The following is a 20,108-nucleotide window of genomic DNA, read 5'->3' on the forward strand; positions in this document are numbered from 1 at the left end:
TGTAAGTGTCTGGGCTTCCTTCATAGTTACTGGAGATAAAGCCAATACAATGAATGGCCAACAATACACAGGTCTCTGACTATATAGAAATATTTATTTTGGATTTGGTAACTCACTTTTGTACTTCACAACTATGTTGCCTAAATTTGCATTGGCTCCAAGAATCCTAGACAGATAACTCAGGCACAGACATTTCCATCACAATTAGATGAGACAAGTCCCGCCCTGAAAGTCCATGGGATGGAGTAACTTCAGAAAGGTTGTTTTTCTCTAAGATCTGGGGATCATTTCCTAGAGCAGGAGTCACAGCCAATGCAAAAACCCTCATTTATTTCACTGAAATGAGGTCCAGGTCAAATGGGGTAATAAAATAATATGGGCCAACAGACCCAGAGAGAAACCTCTGCTTTTTGACTGGGAGACTCGAATGACACCTGCATGGCACATGGGAAAAAAGGGAAGGCTTTTCTGTAATATGTAAATATAAGAGTGATTGAAAATTACATTCAAAGCCAATGCCTTGTTTCAGTTTAAGGACTACAAATTTATTATGCCTTTGTATTTAGTTAAAATGTTTTATGCCTGAAAGCAAGCTTCTGAATTTCTGAACATTACGGCAGATTTCATGTTCTGAACTTGTACAGCCTTTCTAAATTCATATTCCAGCTTAAATTTCTATGTATGTCAAACACAAGGTGTTAGGTATACTCAATGCAGTTGTCTTCATGCACATACCCTGTTCTGGCTTCTACCTTCCAACAGTGAACCTGCCATCTGCAATGAAAGCCCTGTCTTGTAAATGCAATTTATAGTTCCCAGGCCATGTTCAGACAGCTTCCTTAGAGGATTCCATCTGGTTTGAAGTTCTGATATGTTTTTTTCCTCCTGCTTCTATCATTACACTGTTTTTCCCAGTAACTTCATAAACTCTCTTAATGTGTCCTTTCTATTCCTTTTGTAGTCTTAATGCCACAGAACCCTTGGAGTTACCAAATGATGGTAATGTTGGTTAAAAAATTTCAACATTTAAACAGAAAAATAATAAAAAGGTCATTCACTTTCCTTGTTATCTAAAATGCCAAATCAAACTTTGTTCTTAAACAATTTAATATTTCAACCAAAAAATGGGACAATTTTTTTTTCTTTTTATTACAGGTTTGCACTGGCACAGTGTCATCATATTTCAGGCATTTTTGCTCCCGCTGTTATTAATGAAAGATAACTTCAATATTTCAAGAGTTTCTCTTAGAAGAGGATGAGGCAAGTTGACATTCTGCTTCATACCAGCTAGAGAGTGAAATAGGTATACTGGTAAAGTTCCCCAGAAAATCCTAAGAGAGGAGAAAAGACACAGATTTTGACTTTCCCTTCGGAAATACCATTTATTTTAACATGTTTTCACCACACTTCGGCACCTAAAAGCTGATACAAAAATTAACACTATCAGGTGGTTAAACAGATTTTTTTTCCAAGTCACCAAGTTTACATAAGACTTCTAAATTTGATTATACAGATTTATGAAGCATATTTATAATTTTGTTCATTATTTAAATGGTTCAGAAAGAAGAAATGAGAGGCTGAGATGCTTGATCACTCATTGACAGCTATTGAAAACAACCTTCACTTTACAACTGGGATATAACTCAGAAACCAAGAGCAGTGGAAGCACTTTTGACAACTGTTAGTTAACGAACGCAGCTCCATTTCGAAAAACTGTACAGAAAAATCCACACTCTCTTGTAATTCTGTCCTGACTACTACTCCTGTAAGACACTATCAGCACTTTGAAAACTCAGCTGGTCTCCAGATGGAGTCTTCCTGGTTCAGCAAGAAAACAGAGCAGTAGCAGCAGCACAAGTATGATTCAGTGAAGGCACTGGTAGGCACATTTAAAAAAAGTGACATGTAATTTCTATTGAGACCCCTGAATAACAAGTGCAAAGTGGAAGAAGTGCTAAAGGTCACCTGAATCCACTGACAGCAACCTATAGTCCGCAAATGTGTCAAACAACTATTTAGATATTCATCCATATAAAAGTGGCTTTTATATCTACAGAAGGATCACCTGAGAGCTATGACTTCACCCTTTAAAAACTGCAAAACTAAATAGCATTTAGTCTCCAGGATTCATTGAAGCAAGGCTGAAGAGGGTCATCAAGAGGATAAGCTTAAAGTGAAGAGAGCACAAACCCTCCCAAATATCTTTCTTGTTGTTGCTGCATTTCCACTAGCTGCACGTGTCTCTACAGCCTCTTATCTGAACTATGTAGGTTCTCTCCTATAGATATAGCATATGCTACGTATCTATAGTCAGGGGGGGTTGTATAACATATGGGTATATTCTAGGCTTACACAGAGCTGGCAATACCACACTGTCATGCTTTTGCACAGTACAAAGAGAAACTTAAGACCATGAGGAATTGGTCAGGCTGAACTATCCTTTCTGATATTTCACAAAACGTAAATACAACTGTTAAGCTTTTCTTTCTCCATCCAGACAGATATTATAAATTTATTTGAGAAGGCACGGACTAATCTCTTGCATATACCCTCAATTCAATCCATCCTCTCTCTCCTTTGACATTGACTATGGACTTTGTAGTCATTTCAGCAAGTTTACATTTTTTCTCAGTTATTTCTAACAAACCACACTTACATGGCAGGGAGATGAAAGGTTGAGCAAGATTCTCAGTGCTCATGAGTAAAGTCCCTAACAAGGCACAGCTGATCTATAGACAGACAGACAAAGATATCAACCATGTGTTGAAAATAAACAGTTGCAGTCAATTCTCTTGTGCTAGAAGCAGGGAACAGAGTGCCGGCAATATCTGAGCAGTGAGAACGATGCTGCCAATTCCCTGGACCTGCTTTAGTCCAGTGATGGGAGAATGTTGTTTATACAGTCACAGCTCTCATGTCTATCTGCTGTTCTCACCATCTTGACCTGACATGAATGGTTTTGAAACCATTTGTTCTTGTCAGAAGTGTGATATCATCACAGGAAGGCAAACTGGTCTGCAAAATAACAGCTCTGAGAAACAAGAGATATGTCTATAGTAGACATATAAAATTTCAGCTTTTTTTATAAACTTTTCTGCTTCTGAACTACCTCATATCCAGCATTTCCAAAGCCATATTCATTAATCTCAATGTTCTTTGGAATCTACTAGGTAATAAAAGTGTGTATATACAGAAGCACAAAATACATTTTTATCCCAAATCATGCAGCCGAAGAGAAGGGTCTTGACTCCTCCTACCCTGTCACTCATCCCCTCAACCTCTGCTGAGGCAGTCTTACAAGCTACAGCATGGACTCACAACCTGTGGCACTAACCTGTGAGGAGCTATTTAATAGCCTGAGGTGAATGTGCTCATCAACAGCAAGTTTACCAGTTTCTGGTAGGTAACACCAGACTAAATATTTGATATCCTCCTGATTATTATGAAGCAGTATTTCCTTAGCAGTAATTTGACTCTGTTGCTGTAGTCAACATATTGTAAATGCCCTTTATTTTACAGATTGCACTGCATGTTTCAAAGCATTTTATTACCATTGGAATTGTCAGGTACCATGTAATATGGTAAGTCCTCTTAAAAAACAAATTTTGAAAGGATAAAAATACTTTGGATTTATACTTCCCAATGTGTGCTGTAAACACTATTATTACAAGCAGGAAAACGTTTTCAGTGAAATGAAACCAGAACAAAAACTAATGGGTCCATGAGATGCAGAGCAAATCTAGAGTAAGTGCGAACATGGCATAGAAACGCAACACAGGAACAGACTTCACATACTGTATGCACCTTAAGCCATAAAAACCAGCAGGGAGCTGTTTTGCAAGCAGCAAACCATATAGTAATGTATAATAGTAAGTGGCTGTACTTGTTGTGGCTTAAGGCCTTCCATAAGCCTTCACAGGCGCATTTTCCTAAGCCCTTCCTTCACCAAAATTATCTGAATTTTCCTTTTACTTTGCAAATTTCTTGCTGTCACTGCTACCAGTTCCTACGTGTTTATCGGCAACAAATGTCAGTTGGTTAAGATGCTCCTTACTGTTGGAATAACCTTCTGCCAATGTCAATTCCAAATGTAAAATGGTAATTAATTCTAGGCTGTGGAAGATTTGTTATTTATGGAATTGTTTAGCTTTTTACAAATGAACCCATACATAACCATACTGAGAAAAGAGAAGGTTTCTGCATTGTTCATAGAATTTGCACGTCATTATAAGGAAGAGCAATTTTAAGAAAAGCAAAGATATTTACAAAAGAGAAAACTGTCCTATATACTTACAGGACAATTAGTGATTTTGCATATTCCTTTCACTTAAAGTACATATAGAAACTCTGAGCTACATTCTGACAATAAATAATCCAACTGCAGCAGAAAAAAAGAGCTTATCTTATTAAAGAAAATCAACAGTTCAGTAGCCTTTTTTATGAAGACATAACTCATGTTTAAGAACATAGCTTGTGAATATTTTTAGCACTATCTATTCAAAACAGATTAATGAAATCAATGAAAAATAAAGTACTTGTCAATATGAAAAAAGTTACAGAGAACTAGGGCTGAAAGGAGTATTTATTATAATTCAACTAATCAAGGTTCCATGTATTTAAGCACTGATTGTGACTGTATTTTTTAGCCATGAAAGCAGTATACCTACTGAGAAGCTACTGCATTTTGTACTTGCTATTTCTCTTTTAAAAAGAGGTCTAATTGCTTCATGAAAATGGACAAACCTATAGGAAGTATTAAGTAAAAGAACAAATATTTAAACCTCCATTATAGACTCATAATTATTTCCAGAGAAAACCAGTGCCTATGTGAAATAGCTATGGAAAAAATCTGAGGAACAAACTCTGGGCCTGCACAAGGTGTCAGGACTGGCGAGGGAAGACCGACAGACACTAATCAGGAAAAGTTTAAGTACCCTTTTTCCCTACCAAGAAAAGTTTTGACAGACTTGCTTGGTTTTTTGTTGGAAATTGCATTGTTTTTTCCTGGAGTTTCAGGGGGAAAAGGGAAATTTTGACTGAAAGGAAATATAATTTTAATTAACCCTTTTAAGTAACGTTAAAGAGTTTTCTTTTTCTGAGCAAAAGAATATGCTGATTCCTGTTTCACACAAGAAGTATGGTTATCAATCTGGTTTTTTAAGATTTAAGGTGGGTTATTTTCCAACAACATTATTTATAGGTTCAAATCATTACAGTTATTTTGGAAACAAAAAAAAAAATCATTATGAGATTGAAAGCAGATTCAGGTCAATGCAGTGTAACACTTTACATAGCAATCAATAAAAATGTCAATACAAACAATTACTAAAGACACCATATGACATTCCAGTGAGAGAGAGCAAGGGAATTCTTCATTTTCTACTTAGACGTCTTGCTTCCTTTATCAGCAGATGGCAAACAAATTACTAGTTCAATCCATATGTCTGTATCTGATAGACAGTGTTTTACAAGTCTGAAATTAGTTTGAAACATTTTGAAGTTGGCCAGACTACAGAGGAAAACAGGATAACTTTGTCTATTAATGAAAAGTTGGTTTTGTCATAACAAATACTTCCACAAGCTACTACCCATCCAGACTCATTCAGTCACTAATGGAATTGTACCCAAAGACATAATCTGTGTTTAACAGACTAACAATTTGTAGTTTCACCCATTCTGTTCTTCTGCTGTGCTCCAACATGTCTCCTTCCACCAGCTGAGGTTTACTAAGTGGTGCTGATGAAAGCAAGCAAGGCCATGAGAATATTTTTGGTCGGAAGGGTATCAGATCGTGAGGGCCGTTTTTGTGCAGGCATTCCAGAGCAAACCCGTCAGAGCATAGCCTGCAGACCAGTCCCCTGGCTCCAACCACAGCACAGCACAGATGCTGAGAAGAAGATTGAGACACTTTTGCTTAATCTCTCCCCATCAGAAAGGCCCCATTTGCAATGCAGACAATGTATATTTTAGGAAAGGCGGATCAGAAAGCCTGGACAGTTTTCATAACAAAATGAATGGTTTGGTAAATTTCTTTCAAAAGACAGCTCTAAATCTGGAGAATTTTAATGACTTGTATTATAGTAAACTGTGAGTTCCATAAAAGATTGAGGGAGGAAAGAGCCAAAGCACGCTAAAGAAGACAAGGAAAGAGTGATTTCAGTGAACTTTCTTTGCAATCTGGCCAAGCAAATAGGGAAGCAGACCTACACTGACAAAAACAGCTGACAGCAGGGGTCTACAGGCATTCACAGCCAGGCAGAACATGAGGCACATCCAGCAGCTCTCCAGGCACTTGGGAGCCCTTTGGTGTGGACTGCTGGATGAAGTTCCAGTTCACTTACCAATGCTTACAAAATTTAATTTGTTTGCCAGCGACCAACAGAACTAACACATAAAATATTTCTCAACTCAGTGTTTTTAAAAATGTGCTTTCCTTCCAACAGTGATGTACCTGGGGGACTGGTGTCCAAAATGGTTTATATTTCACCTCTTCAGAACGGTATCACTAAGCAGGCCCTCAAATACTTTTAGTAGTGATTACTGTTTCACTCCAAACTATTTGTTCACTGAAATAATGTATTTCAGAAAAAGCTTTGTCTAGAGGTCTATACCAATGCCAACTTGGGGCAGTGAAGCTGAACACAACATTTCTCCTGAGATACACAAAGTTGGTCATGAGGATTGATTAAAATGTGAGGAGTTGTTTATACCAAGAAACTGAGGGCCCAAGTTTAACAGACATCAACTGTCCTCTTAATTTTTTGAAGTCCTTACATCACACATGACAGTTGTTACAGATAACCACTGCAAAGACCTCTACCCTTCAACCGTTTAGCTCGCTATTAGAATGCAAAGGCAAATCAATTAAGTGATAATTAAGACTAAAGTTTTAAAGGCATGAAAGATATATTTAAAACTGCCAAGCAAAACATAATTTTCTGTAATGGAAAAATCAGTGAAGTTGTAACATGCTCTTTACTTTAAAAAGAATTAATATTTGTTCTACAAACCATTTTGCTAAACAATTACAGAAATTTTGTTTTCAATAGAAAACCTTTCTTCGTTCTTAATTTAAATATGAATGCAATTTTTAAGTTTAATTCTTATTTTTAACCTAATTTAAAATTAGTAAACATACACATGTACGCACACAAACAGACGTAGGTGCCAAGATATTTACAGGCCTTGAAGCCTACAAGATTTTAATCACATTTTCCATTAACTATCCCCACCCCTAAAGACCTGCATAAAGTAGGGTTTATGAGAATCTTAAACCAAAGGAAACATTTAAGTTCTGAGTGACACCTCAGTCAAATGTAAATGGGTTTCAGTAACACAGTAACAGCCGCCAGTGGAGGCTTGCTTTATGGACATTGTGTCTTCTTCATCAGCTGCAGGGAGTAATGTCAAAATAATCACCACAGGATGAGCCCATAACTGAATTGTGAAGACAACACTTTTTCAAGAAACAGGTTGACTTCATTTATTCTACACAATGTGAACTTTTGAACAGGTCTGGAATACATCCATTTTGGGTTGAAAGAGGAGCTGCCATGAAACACTGAAGAAATATAAAATACAACTCAGTATCTTCTAACTCAAATTCATAATTCCATGAACATTAAAGCAGTTACTATCAGAAAAAAACCCCAACAACCCAACTTCATAACTATGTAAAGATATTATTCTCCATATATCTTATAAAGAGGATAATAGCGGTATATTATGTTTTGCTTTGATTTGTAAGCTTTCACCTTGTGGTGTTTGCCCTACAGCCTTTTAGTCATGTACAGACTGGAGAAGTGAGAGCTTTGAAGTGCCCAACTTCCAGTGAAGTTACTAATATTTTTTAATAGGTCTTAAGAGGTTTGTGTGTGATTTACTGTAATTTCAGAACAAGCTCAGAAATTCACCCTAACTTGGAAAGAATGGGAGAGTCATTTGAGCACATTATCACTGTTAGGGCAAGGGGGGGAGAGAGGCATGAAAATAATCTGGAATGTGATCAAGTCAAATTCAAAATACTGTGTATATAGATGTTATTACTGAGAACTTTGAGAGCAACAAGACAGTTTTGTAAAGATGAGATTTTTTTTTCTGCAACCAGTAAATATAGTTTAAGTGATTCAAAGCCAATTTTTATAATTGCAATGAAGCAGCTGTGATCAAACTCTATTTGTAGAATCATAATAAATTTGCCCCCCACCTACTAAAATTAGTTCTAAGCATCCAAAATTCCCACTTGAACATCTGACTGAACAAAACAGGCATTGCTCCATGCCAAAAACTGGAGGAAATAGACATAAAATATGCCATTTTCTCACCAGAAATTGTAGGCTCACAGAATAACATGTGAATTAAAACTCATTTTAAGCTTGTTTGCACTGCTCCTCATTCCCATTAATAGCAAATTTCTTGACAAACGTTCTGATTATTTCTCTTTTTTCCTCACTTTTTTAATTTAAACACAATTTTCAAATCACAGACAGTCTTGCAAGGAGAAACAGCTGATAGCACAGCCCATCTGAAAATGGAGAGGGTGGAATTTTACTCTCAGTAAGAGCTGGAGGCAACTTACATGATTAAAGACTGCACTGTAAGCCATTGTTAAAAGTGCTCTTCCCATAAGTGAAAATGTGCAGTTTGCTACCATACACATCAGAGGCACATAAACCAAAACGAGGTCAAAGTCAACCAAAAAATGCAAATGTCTTGCTCCAAAATTCCTGCTTCTTTTTTTTTTTTTTCCCTCCCCTGCAAGGCCGAAGGAAAGAATAGAAATTTTAGCCAAGTTAAAACTGAAATCAAAATCTGTTTTCTCAGTTTTCCTCTTTCATTGGTATTCATGAAAAGGTTTGCATCATCACACTCAGAGAAGATAACCACCAATATTGACGCAGGATGCCGATGAATCAGGCTCTTCTTGCTTTGACTATCATAGCACTGTTGCATAATAGTTTAACACGTCTCTCTTCACTCTTGCCCTTTAGATGGGAAATTCCCATTTTACAGTCAGAATTAGGAAACAAAGGTCTAGAGTAGCCAAGAAATCACAGGAAATTAACCATCTAACTAGGACAAACGTGATTGACCAACTTGAGATTCAAAAAATCTCAGGCAGACCAGGGATACACAAACTCAGCAAAGATTTCCAAGGCTGTTCACAAGCTGCCTGTAGTGCTGCACAATCCGGGCTGCCACCACCCCATTTGTTTCAGAAACTTAATACTGTACACAATGCAAAAAAAGAAAGTATCCCTCCTCTCATCTTTATGCTAAAAATATATATCCTGTCTGAACCCTAAATGATGTTAATATGCAACAGGAATCCATGTATTTATGGATTTATATTACATACACGCATGGCTGTATCACTACAACAAACACTGTAAGCTTTTCTAAAATACATATGCTACTAAAAAAATGCTTGGAAGAACATCAGCAAGAACCACTTATCCCCTATAAAGCCTCATTTTAAAAACAGAACTTGGTGGAAGAAGTAAATTAATTATATTAAGCAGGAAATTGTTCACTAAATCAATCGGGCTGCATTAGAGACCTGAAAATTAAGACTAGTTCCAAGGTGACCATATGCATATTCTGAGGAGTGCCAAGATAACAAAAGACATTGCAGAAAATCTTTTTCATATCTTACACACTCACACCCCCCCCACACATGCATATATGTATACTTCTGTTTCAGCACACATCTGTTCATCTAACAGCTATTTTCCATAGTTGCTCTTTTTAACTGGCCGTATTATCAGCCCTAGATACCCCCATGACAAAAATCACAGCAAGAATGTGCACTGTTTATTCATAAATCTCTTTATAAAGCCTTGCCATTTTAAATTTGTTCAGCTGTGGATAGCATCTGGATTTCTTCAAATCAATTATAATTACAATGCTCCCTTCTTTATCCAATAAATTAAACATTTATTTGCTGTCTATCATAAGATCCCTCCTCTAAAAGACTGTATTTATTATGTCTTTTAATTACCAAATGCATCTTCAAGGATCATCTGAAATTCAGTACAGAAAGCAACTCTGCACTTCCAGATGCTAGAGGTATCTTCACATAGATTTTCACTGTTCAGCTCCATGGCACTTCAGGCAAAAATAGAATTATGTACAATCCTTGCCTGCATCCATCTGTGAAATTTAATTTTCCATTGAAAATCTACATGTTAGCAGCAAGTTCTGTCCTCAAGCATGAACGTGTGCTTCTTATTGGATCCAGTTTAGCAAAGATTATCCTTAGTTTCTAAATACAATTGAAGCTTCCATTTCACTTCAGGTATACAATCTATTGCTAAGTACTATTGGCAATACAGAATAATAACAAGGCTGTATAACGATTATGGTTGCACTTAACTTCTCTAAACTTTTGTAAAGCTCAACTAATTCCTTAATTTAGTCATCATGCAAGAAGCCGCATTTACCTAGTTCCCATTTTAAACAAGGCTCGGCACTGACAGTTCTCTGGACTGTTTAGACTGGAAGGAGCTGCTGCTGCACTGCTTGTCTTTGCAGTGCCCACAGCTGCGCCCCGCGCACGGCTGCTTTGACCAACTTGCAGCCACCGTCAGCACAACTTAAAATTAAAAAAGAACCATCAGGAATGTAGATGAAGGTGGTAAAAACAACATTCGCTAACCGTATCAGTCATACGTACAAGAAAGGCACGGTCTCACTGCATGTGCGCGGGTCGGGGCTGTGGGCTGAGCCGGCGGGGAGAGCTCCCAGCCCCGCCCGGGGCGAGCGACGCCAGCCCCGACCCGACACACACACTGAGGGCTCCTGCTCCCGGGGCAGCCCTCTGTGCCCAGACACCCAGGCCAGAGCAGGGCGGCTGCCAGGGAGGAGCGTGCCCAGGAACCAAGGCTATCCTGCCCTCCTTCGCCAGGGCAGGCTCGGCACAGGGCAGCTGCCACCCCACGGGTTACCTGCGCCCAGCAAACCCAGCCCAGGTGCCGGCATGCGGCTCCCAGGCCCTTCTCACCCTCCCCTCCGGCAGCACACCAAACACCAGACCAGAGAGCAAGAGAGGTCCCCCTACCTGAACTAGCAAGGGCATATTGAGCTAATTTCATATGACACTGATTGTCAATCTGTTTTGGCCCCTCTGTTCAATACAAGAAAGCACTCTTTTGTTCTCATCTGCATTACGATCTCATCTATCCAAATGCAGCAGCTTGTTTTAAATCAAGATTTATCTCGGTTCTCCCTGCCTGAATCATTGTTATTGATCACAGCAACTTCAACAAACCCTACTGCTTACCCAATGGCCTGGGGGCCCGTACCCATCTCCCAGCCCTTTGTTCCACATACTGATTCACCTTTTCATCAAGGATTTTGACGTAGCTGCTGCCCTTTCGCATTATTACCATGCCCCACCCAAATAATGATTTTATCACTTAATTCTCTTCCAGACCGCATTTCGTAAAAGAGAGACACAAAAAAAAAAAAAAAAAAACAACAAAAAAAAAAAAAAACACTATGCCCTGCCGGGTGGGTAAACATGGATGAGGTGGGGTTGTCTCACCACATGACAGACACACCCCACACAAAAACCAGAAACATGCCTTTCATTGGGCAGGTTAACATTTTTCTAAAAGTTACTTTCTAGTCCTATCTGATCACTGTCAGGATGAGTAATGCAAAACATTCAATTTCTTGTGGGTTTGGTTCCAGTAGTTACTAAAAGCAGCCAAGTACATGTTTGTTTCTAAACTACTTGAAAACCTTCAGAAAGTTACTTTAGATTCTTTCCTGAGCCCTTCACCAACACAGGGATTTTACCCGCCTTGGTTTTGCACGGTAAACACAAAGCTTCAAAACCATTTATCTTCAAGTACTAACTTTATTTTCTCATTTTCCTTATTGGAGGATTCTTGCAATTTTCCAGGATGTAGTTAAATGTAAAAAAAGTAGCCCACTGACTCCCCAGGCAGAGACTTGTGGAAACAGGTGCCTTTAAAAAAAATGAAAGACTTTGTCAGCTCTATGACCTGCCAGAGCTCTGTGCATTAGTAACACACAGTGCCTGCTGAGTTCCCCTCAGCTAATTAGAGGACCCGTATGGCAATGAATGGCCTTGACTATAAATACTTCCTGAAAGATCTCTAACAGAGTCAGAGGAAATGGGAAAAAAATGAGATGCAGCTACAGAGAAACTATTTCAGATGTTTCTTGTTTAAAGGGCTGCTTTTTCTTTCCTGAAGTTGCTTAGGGATGACATGCAGTATCCAAGACTTACACCAACTTAAATGTAAGAAAGGTGATACAATTATATGCATTAAATTTAATTCTGTAGATATACTATTAAGATGCTGCTATGAGCAGGTTGTTGGAAGTGGGACACAATGCCAAAAAACGCAAAAACTTCCATCTGTCACCCTGCAGGGACCACCGAAAAATCACATTTAAACCAAGATCCCACTCTGTGCGCTTGAACCTTCTCATGCTGCTTCTTGCGCTCTCACTAAAGGCAGCAGCAGCAATATTTTCTACCAGCATCAGAGAGGCAGGTTTTACCTCAAAGGTATGTTATCCTTCCGGCCAAGAATTGTGTGTGTGCTCAGAGGTCTTTAGGAAATCACAAAGGATAGCTCAGCATTTCCACTGCTTTGCAGCTATTTGGCGTCCAGTTCTGTGGGTAACAGGAGTCAGTACTTCATAACAGGAGAAATGATGATTTGCCACTAGGGATTATGTCAGATATTTACTACACTGATATCAAATCAATTATATGTAGATTTAATACTTACATACCAACTGCTTATTTTTAAATTAGCTCTGCTATCACCTACATAGGAGAATGCAAAACAAGGAGGGGGAAATAACTTTTTTCAATTTTTTATCTCTCCCAAATTTAAAGCTGTATGACCAACTTTAGCAAGAACACCATATGAAATACCACAAGTGCAAATATCACAGACAAAAAGAAAATAACTCTTCTCAAAGTAAATGAAAACGTTTTTTGAAATGCCATGATTTCCTGCAGTATGTAAACAGTCTGATCATTATGGTGCAAAATAATCTCAGTTTAATAGAACAGTTGATTTTATCCCTTGCACCATATAAAATGCTCACAGCAAAGGTTAACATAACCTCAGTTATATATTTAATGTTACAGCCTGCAGTATGCCTTTGATAAAAAATCCACAGTACTTTTGCAATAATGTGACAATCTCTCTCCCTTTGATGGTACACAAACCCCTCCATGAACTATGATTAACACACGAAGTAATCCTGCTGTCTCCAGGTCCATGTGACCCTGCAGGACAGACACACTGACCTGTGTTACTACTGCATCTCTGCTGGCTAAACTACATCTATACCAACACCTTTAGATGGGCTGACTAGGCCTGTGTATAAGTCTGAAGGCTCAGACTACAATTCCCCATTTTGTGGAACACTTTATCCTGCAGTGTCCATACAGACCAAAACAGGACACTTCATTTAAAATCAGTTTAGCAAAAAGTTCCCGCTGTCCAAGATCTTCACTGTCAAAGCATTAAACAATCTGCCTGGCCTGGAGTCTGCTGGCTGCCAATGTGCTACCCAAAAAAGGAACATTTTTGCATTTCAATAGACCTTCCAGTATCAACAAATCTTTAAACTAGAAAATCAGCTACTCTAAGGAAGAGCAGAAATAATGTCCACATTGTACCACGCTGAGGTACATTTTTAGTAATTCCCATTTGCAAAACATACTGATTCGCTGTAAGTACAGCTGCTGGAAATATTTTAATAAGAAAAATAAATTAAAGCTCGTCACAGAAGTGTACCAAGCCCCTGAGAAAGATTCAGTTACACAGACACAGCTTGGAAGCATTCTCAGGGATAAAGGTGCATCCACTGCACATGTGTGTTTGCATCATCTCCAGCTCCTGAAAGGTCACAAGAAATTCGGTCTTTTAGATTCTAAAAATGAAAGAGATCTTACCCCAATTACTCCCACAAACGATCTACTGTAGCACAGAGTCTGGGGAAGGATCATGGCCATCATGGACAGAAGGAATGCAAGAAACAGCATATAAATGGCTCAGACAACATCCAAAGCTGAAAATTACTCCAAGCAATTTTCAAAAAATTAATTATCCTGTAAGCATTAATAATTTCTGTGGGCTATGGTATATTTTTACCCCTTCTCCAGTTGACTAGTATTATCTCTGATATTTTACCAAAATACTAATCAGTTCTAAACTTGTAGTATCAACTTCTGTCTATTTGAAAAAATGTGAAAAAACCTGATCACCACTCTGCCTCCCCGCCCCCCATCATCAAGAAAGTAAAAAATTAAAAGCACATGGTATTGCTGCTACTGTCAAATCATTACAAATCATTTGCAATAAGTAGAACCACTTATAAATACTGAATAGCCAGTACAACCAAAGGGATGTGTTACGAATTTTCTTTTTCAGTCCATTTCTCAGTGTTTATTCACTGAGTAATCCCAAATTTTTGGCTTCCTCTGTGTCAATCTTCAGGGGGAAAAAAATGAAGGTGTCCACAGTGATTTTATTATAGGTTTTGTTTCCTAGTCACCACTCGTCCTTGGATACAGTGTTTTGCATAAGCATTCATTATATGATACTAAAAAGATGTATTGAGTTAACACTTTGCTTTCAGAGAGGACCAACTTTTAGACAGCATTAGCTACTCCTACTAGCTATTTCGTATTAGAAAACTAAATGTAGCCAAAAGTAGATAATAATGAGAGATTTGATTAACAACACAATGCTTTTTTTTATTTATTTATTTCAGAAGACTACAAAAATTAGGTTTTTCAAGAATGGATGGTAAGTTCTTTCCTGAAGAACTTTTATTTCTCTCTGGGCCAATTGAGCTTCCAGGCATACATATCTGTATGTCAGATAATCCTTGACACTAAGCTCCCAATGGTCAAGCTGACCATTGCTTTGTCTCCTTATTTACAGGTCCAGTACTGCATCCCATACCTCTGTCTGCAGAAAACTAAATCAAGAGCAAGTTAAAGGAGTTGCATTTCTGTGATCTTATTCACAGATTGAAAAGAAGAGAGAACTAATACCACTCACTGAATCACACTTTCACATCTTCTATCCTTCAGATCACCCCTTACCTTCAAGAAGTTCCAGTTCTCATTTTGCTTTCTCTAGCCATCAATCATGATGAAATATGTAAGATTAGGGACTCTGTTCAGCAGATGAAAAAACGTTAATCTCCTTTCCCCCACTTTTTTAAAAAATATTCAAGCTGACAGAAGAAACTTGCCCAATTTTCAAAGAAAAGTGAAAATCCAAATATTATCACTAAGGAAAAGACACAGACAAACAAGTCCTTGGCACAATAAAGTTCAAAGAGTGTGGCAGCTAAAGGTGTACACAGAAGTAATTCCTCTTTGAAGGATGTTGACATGGTTTTATCAGTCACTGTAAACATAATCTGCTAATAAATAATTATGAAAGAAAAGTAGGGTTGTACACAATGCAAGGAACTAATTTATAAGCACTGTTAATACATAAAAGTAAGACTTTTTTTTTTTTTTTCCAGGAAAGTGTGCAATATACAGGTTTTTCATACCCAGAAGTGATCAAAGTATTTCCAAATTGATAAAATACTAATTTTAAAAAAAATATATAAAGTAGTTTTGTATTAAGACTTTAAAAAAGCATCTGAATTTATTTTTAAAAAGGGTGTAAGAAGCAGCTAGCATATAGTTTCCCATTCTATATTCACCAGTAGCTAAAACAGGTAATATAAAGGCCTTATTCTACAGTTTACTAAGATTTTAGGTCCAGCTACCAACCAAATTAAGACCTTTATAGAGCTGCTTCTGCATACTACCATGTTCCTTTGCAGATTTTTGTTTGTTTTTTTTTCATCCTCTGGCAGTCAAAAAATAAATGAAAATATTTGAAAAATTGAAAATAAATTAAAATAATTTGTATTGCAATACACCACAGATTAAATGGCTCCTCTGGCAAATCTGTCTGCACACGGTTAAGAAGCAGTACAAGAACTGAAGTGCGATGAAACTAACATCCTATGTACAGCAGGAATTCCACTGCCACATGGGTTTATGTATGTATTTTAATATGCATTTCCTAATGGGGGGGGGGAGAAATATAACCCTGCCATCCACAGTGAGCATACATACAGATTAACAACAAGGAACCTATCATACTGTAACTGCTTCTCATATACTTAAAATCTGAGAACAATAACTAAGGTACCAAAGTTTGTGGTCCCCCTAAATTGCATGCAGGGCTTAAATTACAGACACTCTAATTTATAATTAGAATAACTGCAATATTTTTAACACCACTGATTTCATTTAAAACAGCTTTTAAGACATCTATATATACCAAGACAGATATACCTTTGTATAATCTTAGTACACCATGGAATAAAACATTTATCTTCCTTTTTATATTTTACATGTTACACTAATTGATACTATGGTTATAAATACTGTTATAAAAGACAAAAAAGGAAACCACTTCCATTCTAGTGTCTGCAGACTGACTGCTCCTATGGCAAGTTTCTATAAATTCAGATAGGGAGCAGCTCCTGAAAACATGTGATGACTTCAGGAGAAAAGCATTTATTTGTCTCCCTGTTCAGCTCCTCAGAATGTGAGATCTTTTCTAACCTTGGTTTTCTCTATAGTGGGAAAAACACATCTTGATGGAAGGGAAAGTCCCTTGTATACAGATGCTTTTGTTTTTTAAAAAAAAAAAAAGTAGGATTTATTAGGTGTGACAAATATTTGTCTGTTCTTATCACATGAGAGCCTTTCTTTTTTTTCTTTTTCCTTTGCTTCCAAGGCAACCAGACAAGTGTCGAAATTGATATATAATTATGTTGCTTCACAAGAATAAGGTTACTTTTATTAATATTTAACTCACATTTCATATTCTTAGATATGTAGTAATATGAAATCCTGCTTAAGTGCAAACTGTCACACCACCACAAAATTTAGGTGATTAGTTGTTTTAGTGTAACAGCTGTGCAGCCTTCTGGGGTTCTAAACTTCCCTTCTTCAAATGCATCACCAACCTGCACAATTAGCAGGAACAATTAAACAAAATTCAGTCAGAGCTAAATAGCAAAAGCAGATGCTTACGAATACTCCATCAATATATAGATTGCTTTATATGAACACTTTGGAAAATTTACCTGCCAGTTTGGCTCTACAAATTTGAGTCTTTTCTTGACTTTTTTTCTTGGTTTCCATGCCCTAAAATAACCCCAACCATGTTACTCCAGACCTGAAGAAATCGTTTGCACTACCAATCAAACATAACATACATGCAGTCATAAAAAGCAAGAAGGGGAAAAAACTTTCCTACCCGTAATAAGGACTGGGATTCGTCTTTTGTCTTGCCGTCCCCGGATCCAGAGTAGGGCTGGGTGAGCTGCCCGGCTTTCTCTGCTGCTCCGGCTGGGGCACCCTGCAGGAAACCCTTGCTCTCCACTGCCAAGCCATAAATGGGCCTTGCGAGATGGGCAGCTTCTACATTTGGACTATCCCTTAAAGGCTTTGGCTGCTCTTGGCCAACAGACACGGGGGTCAGTAAGCCTAGACTGGTCTGTGTGTATGATGGGCTCCCCCTCAAAATGTCTGCTCCTCTCCAGGTTACATTGCGAAGATCATCACTGGGACTGTCAGTCCAGCCTTTCTCCTTGAGCACTTCTTTATCTTCTATCTTTTCCCTCTTCACTATGCTGTCAGATATGGGCTCCCCTATTTTGGGGTCTGGATTAATCAGACTGTAGACCTTAAGGTCAATTTTTGGCTCTTCCTTGATAGATGAAACGCCATGACTGTCCTCCCCATTGGCTGTAGTGATGTCCATCTCCTGACAGTGCACAGTGTTGAAGTGCTCTAGTAGTGACTGAGTGTCAACAGCTGTGAAGCTGCACTGACGACATTTGTAGCAGTTGTGTACACGCCTGGAAGAAAACGAGAAGCACATTAACATGAGAGTCACCCCATGGCCATCCCTCTCACAGCGATTTTACCTACCAAGATTAAGAAAATAAACCAAACTTATAGTATGACCCTCTCTAAATAAAGCAAGCAGGTTTACTTTGGCGTCTTATACAACAGGGTAAAAATAGTGCTGATTTTTGCCCCCATGCCTTGCAATGGCCTGCTATCATTCCTTCACATTCCAGGGCATTATTCTAAACTTCATAAAGTTTTCACTGGGGTTTTGTGTTTTTCCTCTTCAGCTTGCTGCAACATACTTTTCACTTTTTGCTGCTGCAGAAAGACTAAAAGAACATATTTTTCAACCAAAATCAAGTAGTTAGGACAGTTCTTTTGTTATTAAAAAAACACTTCATATAATAAAGATCTATGTTAGAAAATTAAAATGTTTTGAAAAGTCCTTTACTTTCCACCAATTCCATATACTTGTGCTTGACAAAGAGGATTTCAAATGGAGCTCTGGTTAACTTATGGAGAAGAATACACCAAAGTACAGAAGGCCGTACACAAAAGACAGCACTGCTTGGTTCTCTATGGACATTGTAACACAACTTAAAAAGATGCTGCTCTAAAGATAAAGCACAACAGTTGGCTGCGTCACTAAAAACTGCGTTTCCTGTCAAATACAGAAATTCTTGGGTAGGAGCTGTGGAACAGAGTGGAATAACACGCCTTCCTGTTTTTACTCTAAAAGCCTATAAAAAGTACTGCATTACTAAATTATGTAAAGCATATGTTGCTACATGAGAACAACATGTTACCCACTTACTGTATCTATCATAGGAACAGAACACTGTTTATGAGTTCTCTAAAGCCATTAGGAATAATTGTTCATAGCACAGGAGTGATCAGAGCCCTTCATCAGGCTCCGGGCCCCACTGCACACAGCATCCTACCAATGCAGAGCAAAATATCATCCCTGCCCTGCAAAATGCGCAGAATTCCACAAGAGCTTCTCCCTACAGACACACTCACACAATCCACACCCCAGGCATTCGGAGTCACAACACTGTCTTTAGCCAAGCTAAAAAAAATTGAGCCTTTCATTATCCACACAGGACAAAACTTGTATGAGAAATCTGTTACTGCCCTGACTCCAATTGTTAGAATTAATTCTTTTAAGGCCAAATCTTTGTCTCAGTGAAGTCGATGGCAAAACTCCCATTGACTTCAGGAAGAGCAGGATTTGGCTCTTGATGCATCTGTAGAATTGGAATGATACACAAAATGTCCCTTTTAGACTATGATAGTTTAGAAGGGACAACTTGCCAAACTTACTAAACCCCCTTGCCTTCTTTCTCTCCTTTTGTTGGAAAAACAAACCATATGTTATTTACACTGTCTGATTTTCTTGCAGTTGTGTCAGCGCACAGACATGAGTACACATTCAGATTCATGCTTTTCAGCCCTTGTGAAGTATCAGCTTTCTTTTTGTCATTTTCTGTATTTATATTCATTTTAAGGGACTAGATGATCTTGTTCCATTATGCAAAAAATAGATTCATTTCTTCTCCAGCCTTATGGCAACAAAACCTACTTCTGGGAGGGCAAGCTGTGGGTTAAAATCCTGTTCTGGCTGTGTTCCTTTTCCTTAATTCTACAATTGTGATTTATTAAAATCAGCTTGTCTCTCAATGCGACACTAATATATTCTCTCTTGCAACTTCATTCTTTTCTAAACCAAGCTTAATTCTCTCTTGAACGAAAAATACAAAAAACCCCCCAAAAAAACCCCCAAACAAAACAAAAAAAGAACCAAAACAACAACAAAAAAAGAGTGCTATCTGATCAAAACCATTTTATAAATAGAAAAAGCCAAGTTATAAAGAGGGTCAGACCTGTAAAGGTGGGATACCATCAGAGAAGTCCAAGTTCGACAGGGGCTAGTTATCTTAAAAGCCAAGTCAAACAAGACACCATTTGGGGCTAATGGCTCAATCACATACACTCCCCATGTGAAAGTTTATCAATCCTTTGGGACACTACTTAGTCGTAAGTGTCTCTTGTTTAACTTGGCTATTTCAATAGCTAACCCCCTTCCTAACTTGGCTCTCATCTACAGGTATCACACCTCCAAACAGCTGATCTTTTTCTGCCTAACTTGTCTTTTTTTATTTTTCCA

General features: G+C 38.0%; 1 protein-coding gene across 3 annotated transcripts in view; it reads right to left on the reverse strand.

The window, feature by feature from the left end:
* TRPS1 (transcriptional repressor GATA binding 1) overlaps nucleotides 1–20,108 on the reverse strand; it is a 211,733-nt gene that overhangs the window by 129,411 nt on the left and 62,214 nt on the right. For all 3 annotated transcript variants that reach the window (XM_066335007.1, XM_066335012.1, XM_066335000.1), the window contains one exon: nucleotides 17,343–17,946. In XM_066335007.1, the coding sequence (XP_066191104.1) occupies nucleotides 17,343–17,946 (604 nt within the window). The remainder of the gene's footprint in view (nucleotides 1–17,342; nucleotides 17,947–20,108) is intronic.

This window comes from Sylvia atricapilla, chromosome 1 (genome assembly GCF_009819655.1).
Source record: "Sylvia atricapilla isolate bSylAtr1 chromosome 1, bSylAtr1.pri, whole genome shotgun sequence".
NCBI lineage: Eukaryota > Metazoa > Chordata > Aves > Passeriformes > Sylviidae > Sylvia > Sylvia atricapilla.